This window comes from Macrobrachium rosenbergii, chromosome 13 (assembly GCF_040412425.1).
Source record: "Macrobrachium rosenbergii isolate ZJJX-2024 chromosome 13, ASM4041242v1, whole genome shotgun sequence".
NCBI classification, from domain to species: domain Eukaryota; kingdom Metazoa; phylum Arthropoda; class Malacostraca; order Decapoda; family Palaemonidae; genus Macrobrachium; species Macrobrachium rosenbergii.
In genome coordinates, this window is record NC_089753.1 from 59,652,428 (window position 1) to 59,671,165 (window position 18,738).

The 18,738-nt window shown below is 44.1% G+C and overlaps 1 protein-coding gene across 1 annotated transcript in view; it reads right to left on the minus strand.

Moving 5' to 3' along the window:
* mRpS26 (mitochondrial ribosomal protein S26) overlaps nucleotides 1–18,738 on the minus strand; it is a 33,430-nt gene that overhangs the window by 9,510 nt on the left and 5,182 nt on the right. The window contains exons 2-4 of the mRNA XM_067115633.1: nucleotides 11,704–11,841; nucleotides 4,748–4,894; nucleotides 1,910–2,024 (exon numbers count right to left, since the gene is read on the minus strand). Coding sequence (XP_066971734.1) covers nucleotides 1,910–2,024; nucleotides 4,748–4,894; nucleotides 11,704–11,841 — 400 coding nt within the window. The remainder of the gene's footprint in view (nucleotides 1–1,909; nucleotides 2,025–4,747; nucleotides 4,895–11,703; nucleotides 11,842–18,738) is intronic.

The following is an 18,738-nucleotide window of genomic DNA, read 5'->3' on the forward strand; positions in this document are numbered from 1 at the left end:
AAAAATACATATGCACATTAAAAATATTTAATACGCTAGTGACAGTAATTGTTTTTACCAATACTTCCGTACTATGACAGAAAACGGCTATGCTTACTTATACAGGGGGTAACTTGATTAGTGATCAAACTTTCTCTAAGACAGATTTATTTAATTTGCATTAGAGATTCAATTTGTATTAAACATTTTATAGATACTTTGCTGTATTTACAGTACAGTAATATTAATCTTTGAAAATTAGTAAATCACTGTTATGAGCATTTTAGGGGTGTATATACGTCAGGATAAAGATGACTTTGGGTGTTTTGGGATGATGGTTTAGGGTGTATTTTTATTTGAAATGATATCAAATTGTTTTAGTATGATAACCGACGGTATATTTTTGTTTGAAGTATTAAATTTGGCAGTGAACTATTAAAATACAGTTATAAAGGTTTTAGTTTAAAGGGTACAGGGTATTTAGCAGTTACAAGCCCCTGAAAGCATTTTCAAGATTTTTGCATTTTCAGGGTGGGTTCCGGAACCTATCCTGCGAGAAAGTGGGGCAGAGCACCGAAACTCACTAAAAGGTACTACATCTCCCCATCCCAATACATCTCATAAATATTTGTCAATAAATAAACTCAGGGATTGTTGCCAATTTTAGTTTTTATCTTTTATGATATTATGATAAGCTGTAATTGTAATTTTGCAAAATAAAGTAAAAAAGAATATTAGAAATAACACGCATAACTCACTAAAATTAGTGTGTTTTTATGAGTGTCTTGGAAAAGGGGCCTGGCACTGAATTGGAAACACTTACTTTAAACTTCCCAAGGAAGGCATGGAAAATGCTTTAGAATTCTTTTAACATGTGCATTTGTGTGTCGTCCTCCTTCCAGTAATTTTTTTTTTTTTAAATTAGCTGGCCAACTTTGCCTGGTTTTGGGGTATTGTTAATACATACAATTAGCCCAGCCTGTAAAGATTAATGTCTCCCAGGAGTCACAGAATGATGCTGGTCTCGATGACTCAGTCGATCTGGGGGCAAGGGAGGAGGTGGAGGGGGACTTGCAAACCTCCTCACAAGTTTATAAAAAGTAAAAAAAAAAAAAGTATACCTTAGTTTTACCAGCCCACTGAGCTGATTAACAGCTCTCCTAGGGCTGGCCCGAAGGATAAAAGTCCAGCCATCATAAGCACCAAGGGGGCAGATAAGTGACAGAGAAAAATTATTTTTGTATTTGTAGGTTTGTTTATTTTTTTCTCTACAATGCATTTTAAAGTGTTTGGGGAAAAAAAAAAAAAATTGTTGTGTAACCTATTGTATTGCATGTTGCATATGAGAAAAAAAGGGGTTTGCCTTTTTTGTGAATTTATAGTGTTTTATTTTGTTAAAAATATGGGGAAATAGGATAGATAATTGCTTTTGCATCAAGTCTTCAGTTAAAAGCATGATGGTTGTTGTTTAAAAGCATATTTAGTGTTTACGGTTATGCAGTATTGATAAGGTAGGCGAAGGAAGGAAGGGTATGGAGCTGCTGTTGAACACCCATAGAGTTTTTTACTTGTGTTAATCTGGTTTTCACCCTTACCCAACAGGGCCTTGGCCCTATCAATCTGCATAATTGAGAGACTACTGTACAAAATCAATAAGTATACAAAACTGTATGTGATATCAAACTTATAAAATACAAAAAAAAAAGACGCACAGACGTTCAATGAATAATGCAAAAATAGAAAAAAACAACTGTATAAATCGCACGGAAGCTAAATGCTGGGAGGATGACACACTGCAGGTTTGAATACTGGATTTGTATGATAGAATGACAAATATGTGAGGCATACAATTTGGTGCAACTGGGCTCCATTGCACAGAGGAAAGGCAATACATTTTCAACAAGGATGCAATGAACAGATAGAGCCTTACCTGTGCCTCGGTAATGATGCGCAATGCTTCCTCTTTCTCCTGCAGCTCAATTTTCTCCAACTTTTCTTTAGATGCGGCCACATACAGGAACTCTGACTCCAGCTGCTCTTGAACTCTGTAAAAATAATATCCTTAGCAGTCATTACTAATGTTTTTCTGCAAAAAAAATTGGAGAGAGAGAGAGAGTATTCTTGGCTCTACCAGGAATGCTACACAACATTAACTTCTACCAACGTGCAGCCAATCCTCGTAACCAATGATGCTTACTATCCCCATACTTCTCAGTGGTATCTTTCGTACTCCTTAAAAAAGCCATTTATATTCATCTCACTTAATATGTAGTACTCTCCTGTCTTGGGTACTCGCCTGAATACTGTGCTCCTACATACAGCACCTCTTTTACTCCCTCGTCACTCAGACTTTCCGTCTCACTGTCAGTTTCATCTCACTTAATATGTAGTACTTTTCTGTCTTAGATACTCGCCTGAATACTGTGCTCCTACATACAGCACCTCTTTTACTCCCCCGTCACTCAGACTTTCCGTCTCACCGTCGGTTCCTTCACTCACAACCGTCATCACTCGACAAGGTACGCAGCGAGTCCCTACTCTCATTCAGCTTGTATAATATGTCTGTCCTTTCCTTTACATTTCTCCTGTCCTTCTCCTGCCAACCTTTTGCACCCTCATCCTTTCCTATAATCTGTTTCCTATCCTTATCCTCCTTCTGGTCTGGGGTAGATTCTATCTGTCCCATTCCTGCTGCCCTTTGAGTTTCCTCACGCTTACTGATTCCACATCCTAATCTTGCATAAAGCATCCTTTTTTTATCTTCTCTCACATCTCTTCCATTTTCCTCCCTGACGCCTTCACCTGTTCCCTGACTGATTCCTTGAGTATTTCCTTCACCATCCCTTCAGAGCAGTGGTTCTTAAACTTTTTTGCCTTGCGCCCCCCCTCTGCATTATGTATGGACCCCATGCCCCCCAAAACCCCAAAATTTTTGCCAACTATAATCTATAAACAATATGTTGTCTATTTGTATGCTATTATACTTGTCATAATGATAAAAAACAATTCATAAACAAGATTTGACATTAAAATTGACTTATATTTTGAATTTTTGGCATGTTTCGAGATAATGATTAGAAAGTATATGGAAGCAGTGATAACGTTTTTGGCAATTTTGTAAGTGACGTCACAAATCAAAAAAATAATTCGCACCATCTGGCAACTCTGCTTGCAACCCCCTTGGAAGCTTCTGGCGCCCCCCCCAGTTTAAGAATCGCTGCTTTAGAGCCTCGTTTTCTTGCCTTAACTGCTCATTAGCTGCTTCTGACTTCCTTAAGGACTCCCCTATCTCCTCTGCTCTCTCTGCAATCCAACAATTTTCTTTATCTTACTTGCAAATATTTCAAAAATTTTCCTATTTTTCTACACTACTTTCACTACATCCTTCACCATATACTTTTCCAAAAACCTTTTCCCACTACAGTACTGTACTTCACCACTGCTGAACTCCACTTTAGTTCTTCACTTCCGCCTTCTCAATACATTCAGGTCTGAAGAATTAGAGGAATTCATTTCTGGTGTTAGAAATTGTGTTTTTTCGGTATAATGTGGTTTGATTCCACAAGAAGTTTTAGGTCCCGTTGCTAAGTTGGTCCTTAGCCACGTAAAATAAGTCTAATCCTTCAGGCCAGCCCTAGGAGAGCTGTTAATCAGCTCAGTGGTCTAGTTAAACTAAGGTATACTCAACTTTTAATTCCATGGGCGCCAACTTTTCATTTTTTAACTGTTAACAGAGATATGGAGCAAAAGCAGTGGTTCATTTCAGTAGTCTTGGAGAATAAATCATACAATCACTATTAAACCAACGTTTGTTTATTAATAGATTTATTTATAAAATATACAGTCAGCACAGGTTAACTCTCTGAATTCCTGTAGACAATACCTAACCGAACAAACCTTCAATCAATATTCATTCCCTATCATTTAGTTTATGATGAACATCATACGCTAACCCAACAACAATTTCTTTATAAATTACTGCTTACAACAGTTGTTCGACAACCCCTTTTAGTGATATGAATATAAGGACTGAAGGTTTGTATTTGCGCATGAACAAATACAAGTTCAAACTTGGCACATATCAAGAGAGCAGGAAGATGTCTTAACTTGACACTGGCCAAAGAAAAAGTGCTTTGTGATGGCAGATAAGCAAGGGTATTCCCCCCCACTCACCTCCATCAACCACCACTTAATTACCTTGTTACTAAGTTTCAATGACCAATTCCATCTCAAGCTGAGGAATACTCCTGCACAAAAGGCGATGGTTAGTATTTCTGAAGGAACAAATCGTGTTTAGTTAGCAAATTTAGCTAAAGCAACTGAGCACTTTGTACAAATACAACTGGACTCCACTAGCTACCTTGTATTGTAAAAAATACCCCCATTTCCTAACAAATACAGGGTGTAGAAAAAAGGTTAAGTATATCTTAGTTTAACCAGACTACTGAGCTGATTAACAGCTCTCCTAGGGCTGGCCCGAAGGATTAGATTTATCTTTACGTGGCTAAGAACCAACTGGTTACCTAGCAACGGGACCTACAGGGACCTCACAGAAACAAATTCCTCTTGTTCTTGGTTGGTCGGAGATTCGAACTCGCGACCAACAGAGTGGTAGCTGAGAACGGAACCCGCTCACCCAGCGAGGAACTACAACAGGGTGTAGAGAATTTGTATGGAACATAGGGTAACATATACATTACCCTTGAACTAATACAAGCTTTTATTAAGAACTAGCTCCCTATCCAAATAAAAGTAATGTTGTACTTGCCTTTTCTCTCTCAAAACTGCTAATCTTTCATTTTCATCTTGATTGAATTTCATGAGCTTATGGTGCTCCTCCTCCTCCTCCGCAGCTTGCCGAGATGCAAGGGACGAAGTTGCACTCGTACGGAGATTTTCTTTCCGAAGATGCTCCCTGTCGACAAAAGACTGCAGCGTTATCACTGGTTTACATCATACAAATGGAAATTCAATTTAAAAGTGTAAATTTTCATCATAAAAACCTTACCCTATAAAGACTTACCTCGTGTTAAAGATAGCTATATTTTCGTGCTGGCAGGCAGGTACCTCGGCATTCACATAAAGGATCACTTAGCTGACCCTGGAGGCTATCTAGTTCACCTGTACGCCAGCATGTGTCTTGGGTGTTTTAGCTTTTGGGGGGAGGCTTGGTGGGTTCTACTTTACCAGCTCGGAAGTATCCAAAAACAAATCTTATATAAACTTACATTCTGAAATTGACAACAGTATGTTGTGGCACTGCTTTGGAAAGGCACTGACGGGAGATTGACTTCCAACTCTGGGTCGGCTTTGAATAGATTGAAACAACAGTGTGTCAAGTTTCAGAAGGACACTCAGTATCCAGAGCACTACCAGAGAATCCTGATGGATCAGGAGGATAAGAGATTCATAGAGAGAGTGGAATATTCTTGGCACATCACAGTGTTAAAAGGGAGAGTCCAACAACCCCTATTAGGATGGTATTCGACTGTTCGGTCAGACCGGGAAAAAGTGGGCTGGGCTTGAACGATTGTTTGTGGACGGGACCACATGTAACAGCTGACCTACTCAAAGTTCTACTGCAGTTTTAGGGCACAGATATACCCGCAGAATTTGTGGAAGCAGCAACTGGATTGGGATGAACAACTCCCAGACCCATTACAGAAACAATGGGTTGAGTTATCCAAAGACTTGAAAAAATGTCTTGATATTTCCTTTCCTAGGAATACTAGCCTAGGGAAGGGGGTCTCATTACACATATTCTGTGACGCAGTTAGCATACGGTTGTGTAGCCTACAGAGTTAAGAATGAAAGCTCTTATCTAAGGATGGCAAAGGTAAGAGTAGCACCCATTAAAGAATTACCTGTTCCAAAACTTGAGTTGACGGCATTGTTGCTAGCAGCAAGAATGGCCAAATTTATTAAAGAACCCTTCGAGAAGGATGAGTTTGTAGAACTGTTCATTTGGCTGAACAGTAAAGTCACCCTACGTTGGCTAGTATCGAAAAGTGTTCTCCCTGTATTTGTGAAAAGTAGCGTCCAGGAAATAAACTCTTTACTTCCAGAAGTGGTCTTGTCCTATGTTCCTACAGATGATAATCCCAGTGGCTGGCTGACACATGAGAAAAGGACAGAAATGATCTTGGATAGTTCTTTCTGGTGGGAGGGACCCCCTTGGTTAAAAAAATTCCTCTTGGCCAATAGACAGGTCATGGGTTGGTGGATCACTTGTGCAGGGTAGGGAAGGGAACATTTTGGTCAACACTGTAGGGGACAGCCTGAATGGTATTACTCACTTGCTGAATTGGGAGAGATTCAGCCTGGTTAAAAAGGTCTATAGGACCACAGCGTGGATCCTACGATTTGTGAATAATTCTAGGAGTTCAACCAATATGAAGAGGCATGGTGAATTGACCTTGGAAGACCTCCATGAGGCAAAGATTAAGACTGTTGTCATCATACAAAGGGAAGTTTTCCAAGAGGAATATGACAGTTTGATGAAGGCTGTAAGAAAACCAAAGCTAGCTCTCGTACACCAGTTGAATCTTTACCTGGATAATGGGGTAAATGGTGTAAGGGTAGACCAGAACACGCACAGTTACAAGAAGCTGCTAAGTTTCCTAAACGACTGCCAAAGAGTTGCCATGTTACTCGGGTAATTATTAAAGAACATCATGATGCTAATGCTCATATGGGTGTAAATGCAACCGTGGCGAGTGTCAGGCAGGAGTTCTGGATCCCACAGATAGGGCAACTAACTAAGAGTAAAGTACACCATTGTGTTATCTGCAGGAGAACGCAGGGGAGGCCGTATAGGCCCAATATAGTTCCTCCATTACCTGAGTTCAAGGTGCACTGTAAGCAACCTTTTAATACCACAGGCGTGGACTACACCGGCACATTATGGGTTAAGGGAAAACGACAGAGCCCTGAGAAGGCTTATATCATCCTATATTCATGCCCGATAACCTGAGGCATACGTGTGGAGCTAGTTGATAACCAGTCCTGTGACTCGTTCCTCATGAGTTTTAGAAAATTCTGCAGCAGAAGAGGTTTCCCAGCACTCATGTTGAGTGACAATGCCACCACATTTGTAGCGGCATCAGAATATCTTAAGACCATGTCGGAGAATCTCAGGGTAAAGGAATGTCTGTCAGATATAAAATGTAGCTGGAAGTTCATTCCAGTGAGAGCACTGTGGTTTGGTGTTCATAGAACTTCTTAAGTCATGCCTAAAAAAGATCATAAACCAAACCTTACTCAGTTTTGAGGAACTGACCTGTGTGCTGGTGGAACTGGACGGAATTATCATTGACAGACAATTAAGTTACATGCCCGGGGATTTGAATCAGTTGGAAATTTTAACCCCTAACCATTTGATCCTTGGACGAAAGCTTAAGTCCTTCCCAAGAGAAGTAGTAAATTGGGAAGAAATCTCTTGTGACCCTACCAATGGACGGAGAGAGTTCACCGAGAAAAGATTCCTGTACGTATCAAGTTGTGTGATGACTTGTGGAAGAGATGGGAGAGGGAGTGTTTAACAACGTTAAGAGAGACCCATCGAGTAGGAACAGCACATGGCTCTTGTCCCAGGACAGGGGAAGTTGTCCTCATTCATGACGAGGGGCCAAGGAGCAAGTGGAAGTTGGGCCAAGTGATCAAGTTACACATGGGGGCGAGAAAAGGTCCCAAGAGTGGCTACTCTAAGAACGGCACATGGCCAGCTTATGAGACCTTTAAGTTATACCCCTTAGAGCTGTGGCAGGAGATAAGGGAAACTAATCCTGCAACAGAAGACATTCAGTCAAGCACCCGCCCGAGCAGAAGGACTGCTCAAATAGCTGCAGAATCCAGAAAGCCATCTATAAGAACAGGGCTATTGTAAATAATGTAGGCATAAGTTTTTCTTGCAGGGGAGTATGTCGAAACTTCGACAAGGGAGATTGTACTTTTCCGCAAGTTGTGGTATAGTTTTATGTATTCTTTTTAAATTTACGTAAAGTGGAAATGTGTATTATGCACAGAAGGATATTATGTTTTGTTGTGTTTGTATTTAGTAATGAAAAACAATGTTTTAATTGTAAGTGTACGTGTAATAGTGCTTCACTACCGGCGTTGGTTGTTTGTCCGGTGGTTAGTCGAATGTTTGGTGTCGGTCAAAGATGGCCATAACGTCAGTTTGCCATAACGTCAGTCTCTTCAAAGCATTGGTACAGTGTGGCTCAAACTAGTGGGGACTCACGAAAAGGGTATTTTTCATCTTAAAAGTTCATCTAGGGAAATTCCTTTAGGAGATATGCATATCTAAACGTAAGAATTTCTTGAGGTGTGCTTTGGATGAGGGTTACAAAGTAGAGATTGTACTCATGCCAATCTGATTCTACTGTAATTCATGCTAGGAACACTGAATGCGCCAACAGTAAGTTTATATCGTTTTATGCCGTATATTAATATACACAATGCAATGCAGTGATTTAATTGTAATTTGGAATAGCACATGAGTGAAGTAACCTGGGTTTCGCAGTATAAGACTTAGGCTACAATTAGGTTAGTACATTTCAAATCGTTTAGGCTATACAATAACAATTACAATTTGAAATGCTCTACTTATTCTGAATGAGTCAGAATAGGTCCAGAGGGCTAAATGCCAAAATTGAAAATAGCAACTCTCTACAATGATATTAATCACAGTAATAATACGAAAGGAAAATAACAAAAATAACAAGAAACATAGAAATATAATAATAATAATAATAATAATAATAATAATAATAATAATAATAGGTTTTATTGTTTTATTGATTATTTGCTGCTTCAGCTGCATTTATTTTGTAGAAGACTTTTTCCATTTTCCTTATTGCGGACTTCTCTTCATTGGAGGTGCGTGCTAACAGCTCGCCTATATTTATCATTTCATGGGGGAAAAGTAAAAAATCTGGATTCTGCTTTTTTTACACAGTATATTCTATACAATTAGAATATTATGACATATAGTTGCTAAACACTTGTTGCCGCGACGTTTCGACAGACTCTTCTGTCATTCTCCAGCGGGAGCTAGTAGAGGACTGGTAGGTTGCATAGGTCCTTCCGAATTTATACACGGGCTTCAGTGGGAGGTCATGGACGGTGAATTTTGATTGGTTGCAGCCGGCGAACTTCAAGCCAAATTTCTGTGGTGAAGCTCGATCCTGACAGATCTTCGAAACCTGGGAATATCACTCATTCCAGCGTTCCCATTGGTCTGCCGTTGCGTGATGCCATGCTGACTGACATCATCGGTAGTTTGGCTGCTATTGGGCAGAGGATGAATAATGTCATTATTTACTCTTTCTCTCGAAGGGCGCCTTGCTCATCAGGGGCGTCTCCATTCTCAGGGTTGTCATTTTCAGTTATTCGTTGGATTTGGTGGGTGTTCTGCATTACTCTTCTCGAATTCGTGGGTAGGAGCGATGCCTCCTGTGTCGTATTCATTGTAGGTTTTTTCTCAGCAATGAGGAGCGCCTCCAGCAGGAGCAGACGTCGAGGGTCGGCGGCTCCCACGATTATACTTATATTTTGTATAATACTGTCACAGGAGATGGAAATATTGTGGGTAGCACAGGCGTGGTTCATGGTGGCACCCTCCTGGGTGTGGCAGGAGATTCTTTTTGACAGAAGCATTGTGGTCATTCTAATATAAACGCCGGGGCATCCTCGGACAGGACATACAAATTGGTAGTCCACGTTCTTCTGCTTTAGGGGTTCTCTTGCTGGCGGAGAGGGGTTATTCTTCATCATGAGATCACGGGTGCGGCGGTTCTTGTAATAAATTACAAGATTTATTTTCTTACTGTCTTCGGTTGGGGTGACGTTCTCCATGACGATTTTCTTCATGGAGCTCTCATCCTCACGGTACTGGGGATGCATCCAGAACTTATAATATATCTTGATGTCACAATCTTGGGGGGCAGGTTGTGCGCTCTCACCACTATACCATTGGGTGTCCTCTTTGCAAATTTTTACATGGGCACTATAGAAGAACGTGTCTTCGAGAGAATCCAGCACAATTTATCGACGACATCTTTGTTCAAGCAGACAACGAGGAGGTTGAAGCTCTTCGTCAGACATTCCAGCAATGTAGTGTGCTGAACTACACTGTCGAGTTCAGCACAGATGACCAGCTCCCCTTCCTTGACGTCATGGTTACAAAGACGGAACGGAACTTGAAGACATCAGTCTACACGAAATCCACCAGTTTGGGACTATGCTTGAACAGAGATAGCGAGTGCCCTGCCAGGTTTAAGAATACAACGGTCAGGACCTTCATTAGAAGGGCCCTCTCCCACTGCTCCACCTGGCAGGACACTAACAAGGAATTTGAGCGTGCTGCACAAATGTTGGTGAATAATGGTTTCACCAACAAACTCATCAATAAAGAAATTTGAACTGGCCTGGAAAAATGGTATGGCGGTAAGAGCGCACAACCTGACCCCCAAGATTGTGACATCAAGATATATTATAAGGCCCGGATGCATCCCCAGTACCGTGAGGACGAGAGCTCCACAAAGACATCACGCAACGGCAGGCCAATGGGAACGCTGGAATGAGTGATATTCCCTGGTTGCGAAGATCTGTCAGGATCGAGCTTCGCCACAGAAATTTGGCCTGAAGTTCGTCGACTACAACCAATCAAAATTCGCCGTCCATGATCCCCCACTGAAGCCCGTGTATAAATTCGGAAGGACCTATCCAACCTGCCAGTCCTCTACTAGCTCCCGCTGGAGAATGACAGAAGAGTCTGTCGAAACGTCGCGACAACAGGTGTTTAGCAATTATATGTCATAATATTCTACCTGTATAGAATATATAAAAAAGCAGAATCCAGATTTTTTTACTTTTCCCCAATGAAATGACAAATATGGGCGAGCTGTTAGCACGCACCTCCAATGAAGAGAAGTCCGCAATAAGGAAAATAGAAAAAGTCTTCTACAAAATATATGCAGCTGAAGCAGCAATAATATTCAATGAAACCTGCTTAAAAGAGGGTCTGCTGCCAAATAATAATAATAATAATAATAATAATAATAATAATAATAATAATAATAATAATAATAATAATAATAATAATAATAATAATAATAATACAATGAACACCCGTGTTCGCGGGGGATGCGTACCGCCCCCACCCCGTGAATAGCTAAAACCCGCAAATACTTAAAACCCCTCTAAAAACACTGCCCATTTTGATAGCTTAAACCAAACAGTCCTCACCTTTACCTTGGTTTACATTTCTTCAACACAAACAATTTTATCTGCAGTTTCTATATATAACGTACGTGACTTTTTTTTAGTTTTCATGTTTCATAACTGATTTCTGTATACGGTACACTACAGAACTACATTAATTGGTGAAATAGACACATAATTAAATGTACCTTATGCATTTATAGCCGACTGAAAATATTCCATTCAATTGTTAGGAAACCGACAAAATTCTATAATCAACTTTACTTACCTATGTTCAATACAGTTTATTCTAGGATTAAAACATTTATGACTGGTCATGATAGAATGCAACCCAGTCATTAAGCCATGACTTCAGAGTACACGATTTTCTACTTCCACACACTCGGTTCTTGACCAGACAGGGGGCTCGACAAAATTTGATAATGTTCAAAGAATTAACACAACAATTTCTTTCCATGCAAACAATGCTGGTTGTAATCATTCACAAATAAAAGCTACCTGATGCTTTTCATCTCTGTCCGATACTTGTTATATAAATGCTTAACCTCCTCATACTCTTCCTTTGGGCAATTTACTCGCTTGGGCACCCAAAACTGCTTACTCTTGGCAACTGGCATCCATCGACCTTTCCTCCACCTGAAAACAGAAAAAATATCATAAGAGCAGAAGTGCTGCAATGCAAAAATATGAAATTTTTAATGACAAAATTATTTGGACTCTTACCTACAATTAAAAGTTAGCTTATATCTTCGTGCCGTAAGGTGCAATTGGAAACCACAATAAACAAAAGAATAATGCCTGGCTGGCTGCAAGGACTGTTCCTGTAATCAACTGTTTCCCACCAAATTTGTTGGAATGTTTAAATTCTTGTCAGAATTCTTCATGACTACCCTACTCAAATGTTGTGGATGCTGGGTGGGTTTCCACTTTACTAGTAAGTATCCAAATATCACAATTTTGGAAAGTAAATTGTACTTTTCCTAACTATACAAACCTGAGGTCCTTTGCATTAGGAATTACTTAGGGTGAAGCTGGACACGGCCGTTAAACTCTTGAGCAAGGTGGTTAGGCAGTTGGAATACCCGCCTGCCCGGATGTAAACGTTCCAGTTTGCCTTACGGTCCATGTTCAGATTGAGGGGTGGCATGAGGTGGGCATGAAATGTAATCTAAAGGGCCTCAGGTTTGTATAGTTAGGAAAAATACAATTTACTTTCAAAAATTGTAATTTGTTCCAACGCGATATACAAACCGTCGGTCCTTTAAATTAGGAAGACTCACTGGTTGGAGGGAGGAATCTGACTGAGTTTCCTGAACTGACTGGGCTTCCTGGTCGAAAGAGTGAGGAAGGCTCTGACATATTGATCGGAGTGTAGGAACTGCAAGATCAAATGTCAGAAACTGGATCTTTTCGCATGAGTGAGGAAACATAACTCATACGAAATAGGCTGGGAAGAATCTAGAGTTGTAGGCAGTAAGGAAAACATGAGATAAGGTTTCTTATGATTCTAGAGGAAGAAGCAGAATTGCTTCTTAAGATCTAGAAGAAAAATAGGACAGGTGCTCGATGTGTAGCCTTACCGCATCAGAGCCAGATCCAGCAACTATTGGTTCGAGTCCTATTCTCATCCCTAAGGAGGAGAAGTAGGAGGACGGGGAAGGAGGAGGAAGAGAGACCAGCCACTCTCGGTATCCTCCTCACTTCCAGAACCAACACCTTGGGCAAGGTGCTACTAGCCATCTTGAAGGAGCCGGGTAAGAAAACACAACTTGTTGAGCACCCATCACAAGGCTAAGGAAAAAAGGTTTCAAGGGCCTGTGGGCAAGACCACAGGAAGACAAGAGTGTGGTCTATGAGACCATGTCTTGTTTCCAGACCGACAGAAACTTCCAAAATGTGAGGGATGGACCAAGCCATTGACTTCGTGAGCTCTCGGCTGGAAAGTACTGGGATCTTCGTTGCCAGCTGCCGAGTACCTCCTTCGATCGCTTCACAAAGCCAGGAGAAAGATGTGTCCTTAGACACTTCTTCCTTGGGAGAGATAGTACTAGCGAAAACGTCAACGACATCCAGGTTAGGAATGTCGAGCCTTTTGGGAAAGTACCACAGCTCCCTAATAGGACAAAGTGACAACTGATCTGGATCATCGATACAAAGTCCAGGATACAAAGGAGGAGGGAACAAGAAGGACTCAAACCCGACAACAGATGCTGAAGGATTCGGAGTCTACTTACGACATCCGAGAAGGAGTCAAGATATTGGTCCCCTTAACCTGTTCTTCCATCTTCTATGCCAAGGCTGGAGCAAGAAGAGAGATGGTCCTAAGAGGGCACATTATCTGACGACTCTCGTAAGGGCGCGTGCAGAGCACGGGACAGGAACCCTAAACAAGAGTCACATGCCACCCACGGAACAGTTCCCTGGGACAGCAAGACCGAAGAAGCTTCTCATCCATACCTAAATCTCGACTGAGGAGAAGAAGGCTACTTCAGATAGAAGACTTAGGTTGCAAGGGCCTACATTCTTCACAAATGAAATGGAGAGAAGCATCCCTCAGCGGAGAAGACGAGGAAGACCAGACTTGAAGAGCGACTCTGACCTGAGAAGTTCCGTCAACAACACCCACCAGCGAAGACAGATCCAGTCCCTGGGACAGTGTTGCACAGGACTTCAAGAGATATCCAGCTATATCTGTTGCTGCTCGGTGAGAAAGCCTATGCTTGCAAGGAAAGCTGGAAGGTCTCCCAGTCCTGAACACACAGGGATGTACTGCCTCAAGAACCGCTTCTTGTGGAGCTGCTACAGGAGGTTGGGTCAAGCAGAACTCTTCTCGATGCATTGGAAGCAGAGCTATCAGGTCGGGCGAAAGGTGGAGTCTTCCAGCATTTGTCTGTAACTCAGACAAATACAGTGGGAAAAATGTAGATATCGATTTCTTCCCAAAAGGACCGCATGCCTCACCGAAGTGGTCCCTTGGTCTGGTACGAAGAAGCAAGAAAAACTACCGATTTCTCAGTTGAGCAGACTCTTCGTGAATCTTTGTGAAGAAAAGAGTCAGCAGCACGTTCCATCTCAATCACTGAAACCCGAGGCCAAGCTCGCCTACCAATATATCCCCACCAGGAATGCACCTGGCTAATTCAGCTGTCGAGTGCGCTCCAGAACACACGAGTACCTGCGAATGTCAACGATGAAACAGGAGGAAAAAATTATTCCCTCTTGTTTGTTAACAAATGCCACTACTGTGGTTTTGTTGTTCAATGAAACCACTGAGTGTCGCAAACCTCATCCTGAATTCTCGGAAGACCAAAGGGCTGCCTTGAGTTCAGGATGGTGATGAGAAGGTACTAATCGTCTCGGTCACACACCTTCACGACAAAGTCTTACAGGTGTGTGCCTATTCCTTGATCGGTGAATCAGTAAGTAGACACACGATGTGAGGGGAATATGCAAGCATATTCAAAGGCTCCTTCAATCAAGCATTAGCCTAACTCTTTCCTCATATTTCGAAGAGGAAAGAAGGATGGATGAATGGAAGCAAACCTCCATTCTCCACCAAGGGGAAGCTTCTGCGAGATGACAGGATGCTGAGACAATTAGCTCTAGCCGGGCTGGCATTTCCTGAATTGGGAGCACGGGAGAGGAAGCGGGATGGAAGTTTGATGAAAAGAATTGCCGAGACCTAAGGGAAATAGATACTTTTCCTGAAGGAATCCATTCCCAGGTCTCAGCAATGTAGCTGCCAGCTTCAGAGACTCGGTAAGTATCATTTCATCCAGGCATCTGCAGTAGGAGAACTCCTTCCTGGTCGATACTTCTTTCACTCTTCCCTTCTTCCCTCCTCCCTTATGGGAAAGAGGGTGGAAAGAGACACAGTTATGCGCACTTTCCTAGAAGGGAAGAAAAGGGCTATGTGTTCCGCAATCTTCTTCCGAAGCCTGGCACTTCTTAGGAGTTGGGGGGGATTGGCTTGAACTCAAGGTCGCGCCGAGATGACTAAGACCCAAAGGTCTTGGCCATTGTCCAAAGGACAAGGCAGTGACCTGATATGAACCTTGATTACCGAGGTACAGTATCTGGCAAATCTCTGAAAGAGAAAGGCAGAACCAAGTAAAGGTTCGTTCCCAAGGGTCGAGCCAACTCGGAACTTACGAAACCGGAGATCCGAATTGGGACAAAGTCCTTCTTCTTAGCACCGGATTGCCCACAAAACTGTAGTCCGCAAGACCCTCCGAGGCAAGAATTCATACTCTGTTGAGGAAGGGAAGAAGATTGGTGTCTCGACCTGAATGAACACCTTGTCCAAAGAAAAAAATTCATCTGGTCGAGAACGCTCTCGCAAGCAAGGACTGCGGGAGGTCCCCTGACACTCTCTGCCCCTCAGGAACTGCAAGGGTTGCGAGTGATGAAGATTATTCATTGGGGGAGCCGCAGTCCTGTCCTGGGGATCCTCGCGCTGACAAATCAGTGCGAAGTTCTCCGAAAAATGAGGGCGATCGCAACTTGAAGAGGAAGACCCTTGCTGCTTCCGAAGCGTGAAACTCCTGTACCTCTCTCCTTGGAGGGAGACCTTGACAGATCCCAAGATACCCTCCTCAGCTACCTGGTTGTACTACGAGACAATCAGGGGACCGACACCCAAAGCATGCCAGGCAGCCGAACTCTGAGGACAAATTCGTCGGAGCTCTCTCTGTCCATCTCGTGCCTCTTGGAACAACTGAGAGGAAAAGAGAACAGGTGGTGAGAAAGAGTACACCCACCTGTCCTGCCGGCAAGACCAGCAGGAGAGGCAGACCGTGAGCGATAATCAACTGAAGGAGATTACTGCCACACTGGGGAAGAAGAGCGCTTGTGCCGTGACAAAGAGCTTTCCTGGGAAGAGCAGAAAGTTCACTTGAACAGAGCCGAGAAACCGATTTGGAAAAAACCGAGTGGGGCCGAGGCGAGCCGTACCGGACCAAGCCGATCACATGAACATGATCCAGACTGGGTGGTATGTGGTGGACTGGGAGGCAGTCGGGGCGAGCTGAGCCGAGCCAGTCTCACGAGCGAGACCAGGGGGGCGGGCGAGCAAGGGCCAAGCCAGTCTCACAAGCTTGACCAACTGGGCAAGCTGAGCCAGAGTGAGCGAGCCAGCCAGTTTACAAGCTTGACCAAGGGCCGAGCCGAGCCGATCGCGCGAACACAATCGGAACTGGACAGGGCGAACTCATCTGCCGCCAAGCAACCGAAGCAGCTGGCAGGCAGTATCGAGACACCTGGCATCTCGGCACCCAGACACCTGGTGTCTTGGCACTGAGACACCTGGGCATCTCAGCACTTTCTCTCGTCCTGTGCCTCTCGTCAGGAGAGTGCTCATGATTCATAGAAGTTGAGCAACCTACGAGACTCCCAAAAATCGTGAGCGGCTGCTTTCGGTTTCCAAAGAACTCGAAAGAGCCAGGCACGGAACCAGTCTTAGACGCTGACTTCTAAGACTGGCAACAAGGGTGCGGCCTCTCGAGGACGCATTCTTGCTGCTCCCAAAATGCCAGACCCCACAGGAGAATGCGAACTGGCTCCAGCCTGAGGGTGGGAGCCACCAACAAGAGAAACTTGTCTCCCAGAAGAGAGCAGTCCCATTAGAAGTCCCACAGGACTCACAAAGGGAATCTCTTCCCTGCTTCTTCTGGTGTTTGAACCGGACAGGATCGAGACACCAGGCTGGGAACCTGACTGAGCACTGGCAAGCACTTGTGGAGCGCTTGTGGTGCTGACAGGAAGAGCTGAGACACCTGGGTGCCTTGGCCCTTTCTCTCCCATTGCTCCTGAACTGGGCTGGGGAGAGTACTCTCCAGACCAGATCGGGATACTCGATATTCCATAGAATCTCAAGCACTCAGAGTGGCTAGCAAACGAGCGCCAGAAGCAGCCCCTGTCTTTGAGGTGGAACCTCTAGGACTGGGAATGGGATCGCAAACCCAGGTCTGCGCACCCATGGCTCCCAAAACACAAAACCCAGGGCTATGCCAATCGGTTTCCTAAATTGAAGTTCGGTAAGAGCCAACCAGAGACCCACTGCCTCCTCGGAAGGAGGTAGTCCCTAGATGTCCAAGGACATCAAGGGGAAGAAGCAGCCTTCCTCTCCTTCAGCCGACAGAGGTCTGTCCGATTCCCGGGACCCCCTTGGACCTCGGGAGAGGAAGGGAAGACGCAGCAGAAGACGAAATCGAGGATAAGATGAAGAAGACGGCAGCTACTTCCACAGGGCGACTTCCTTCACCTCCACTCCAACATCTTCTACAGGATGGTAGACATGAAACATGGTAACCTCCAGGGCAGTCAGGCAGGAACACAACGGAAGCGGCCCAGGACACGACCACCAGGAGAAGCAGCAGGCATGATCAGGACAGCTGATGCAGGAGCTACGGAAGCGGTTCTGAAGGCAGGAGCTACTGCAACAGCCAGGAACATCATTTTCCACGGGTGACTTCCTTCACCTTCACGCCGACATCTCTACAGGACGGCAGACATCGTAACCAAGGCAGCTGGCAGGAACACAATGGAACAGGCCCTGGGCACGACCGCAAGGAGAAGCGGTAGGCATGATCAGGACAGCCGATGCAGGAGCTACGGCAGCAGTTCGGAAGGCAGGAGCTACTGCAACAGCCAGGAATGTCACTTCCACAAGGCGACTTCCTTCATCTTCACGCCGACATCTTCTAGCGGACATCGTAACCTCCAGGGCAGCTGGCAGGAACACAACGGAAGCGGCCCAGGGCACGACCACCAGGAGAAGCAGCAGGCACGATCAGGACAGCCGATGCAAGAGCTACAGAAGCGGTTCAGAAGGCAGGTGCTACTGCAACGATGGCCAGGAACGTCACATGAAAGTTACCAGCAGTGACAGGAACGACAGGAAGCCAGGAAGAGCCGCCCAGAGACTGTTGTTGAGTTAACAGGAGTGTAACACAGGGAACAGCAGGAGCAGATGGACCACAGATATGCCAGAGGCATTGCCACAACATTCATGAAGGCCAGCAATGACAACGATCAATCCACATCAGCAGGAACAGAGTTGGAACGATCTCGACGTGGAACTATGTCATCCAGCCAGGCATTGTGGTTGATCCCTAAGCAACGCTAATGAACGTGGGGACTCCTTCATGAGAGATATCCCCTGAGATATCCAGCCAACTACTGCTGTGTCTGCAATGCTCACTGTCAAACTGAAAAAGCAAAGATGATTAGAGAGGGAAACTCCTCTCATTACGAGGGGAACTGCCTTACACAGCGAGAGGAGGTACCCAAGAAGAGGTCGCCTGACCGCCTGCCAACCACCCCACCTGCGGTCTTCGCCTGACAAGCAAGCGAAGAGGGCAAAGGAGAGAGATTTCCACCGAAGGAGAGATAAGGAAGAACTACAGGGAGAGAAAAGGACGAAGAAGAGACCACCAAGGGTGCCGTGGAAGTGTAACTTACAGACGACGCCCGCAACCTCCCACCTGCCCCACAACTCTCTAAGCGCAGGCGGTGAAAACAACACTCAGCACA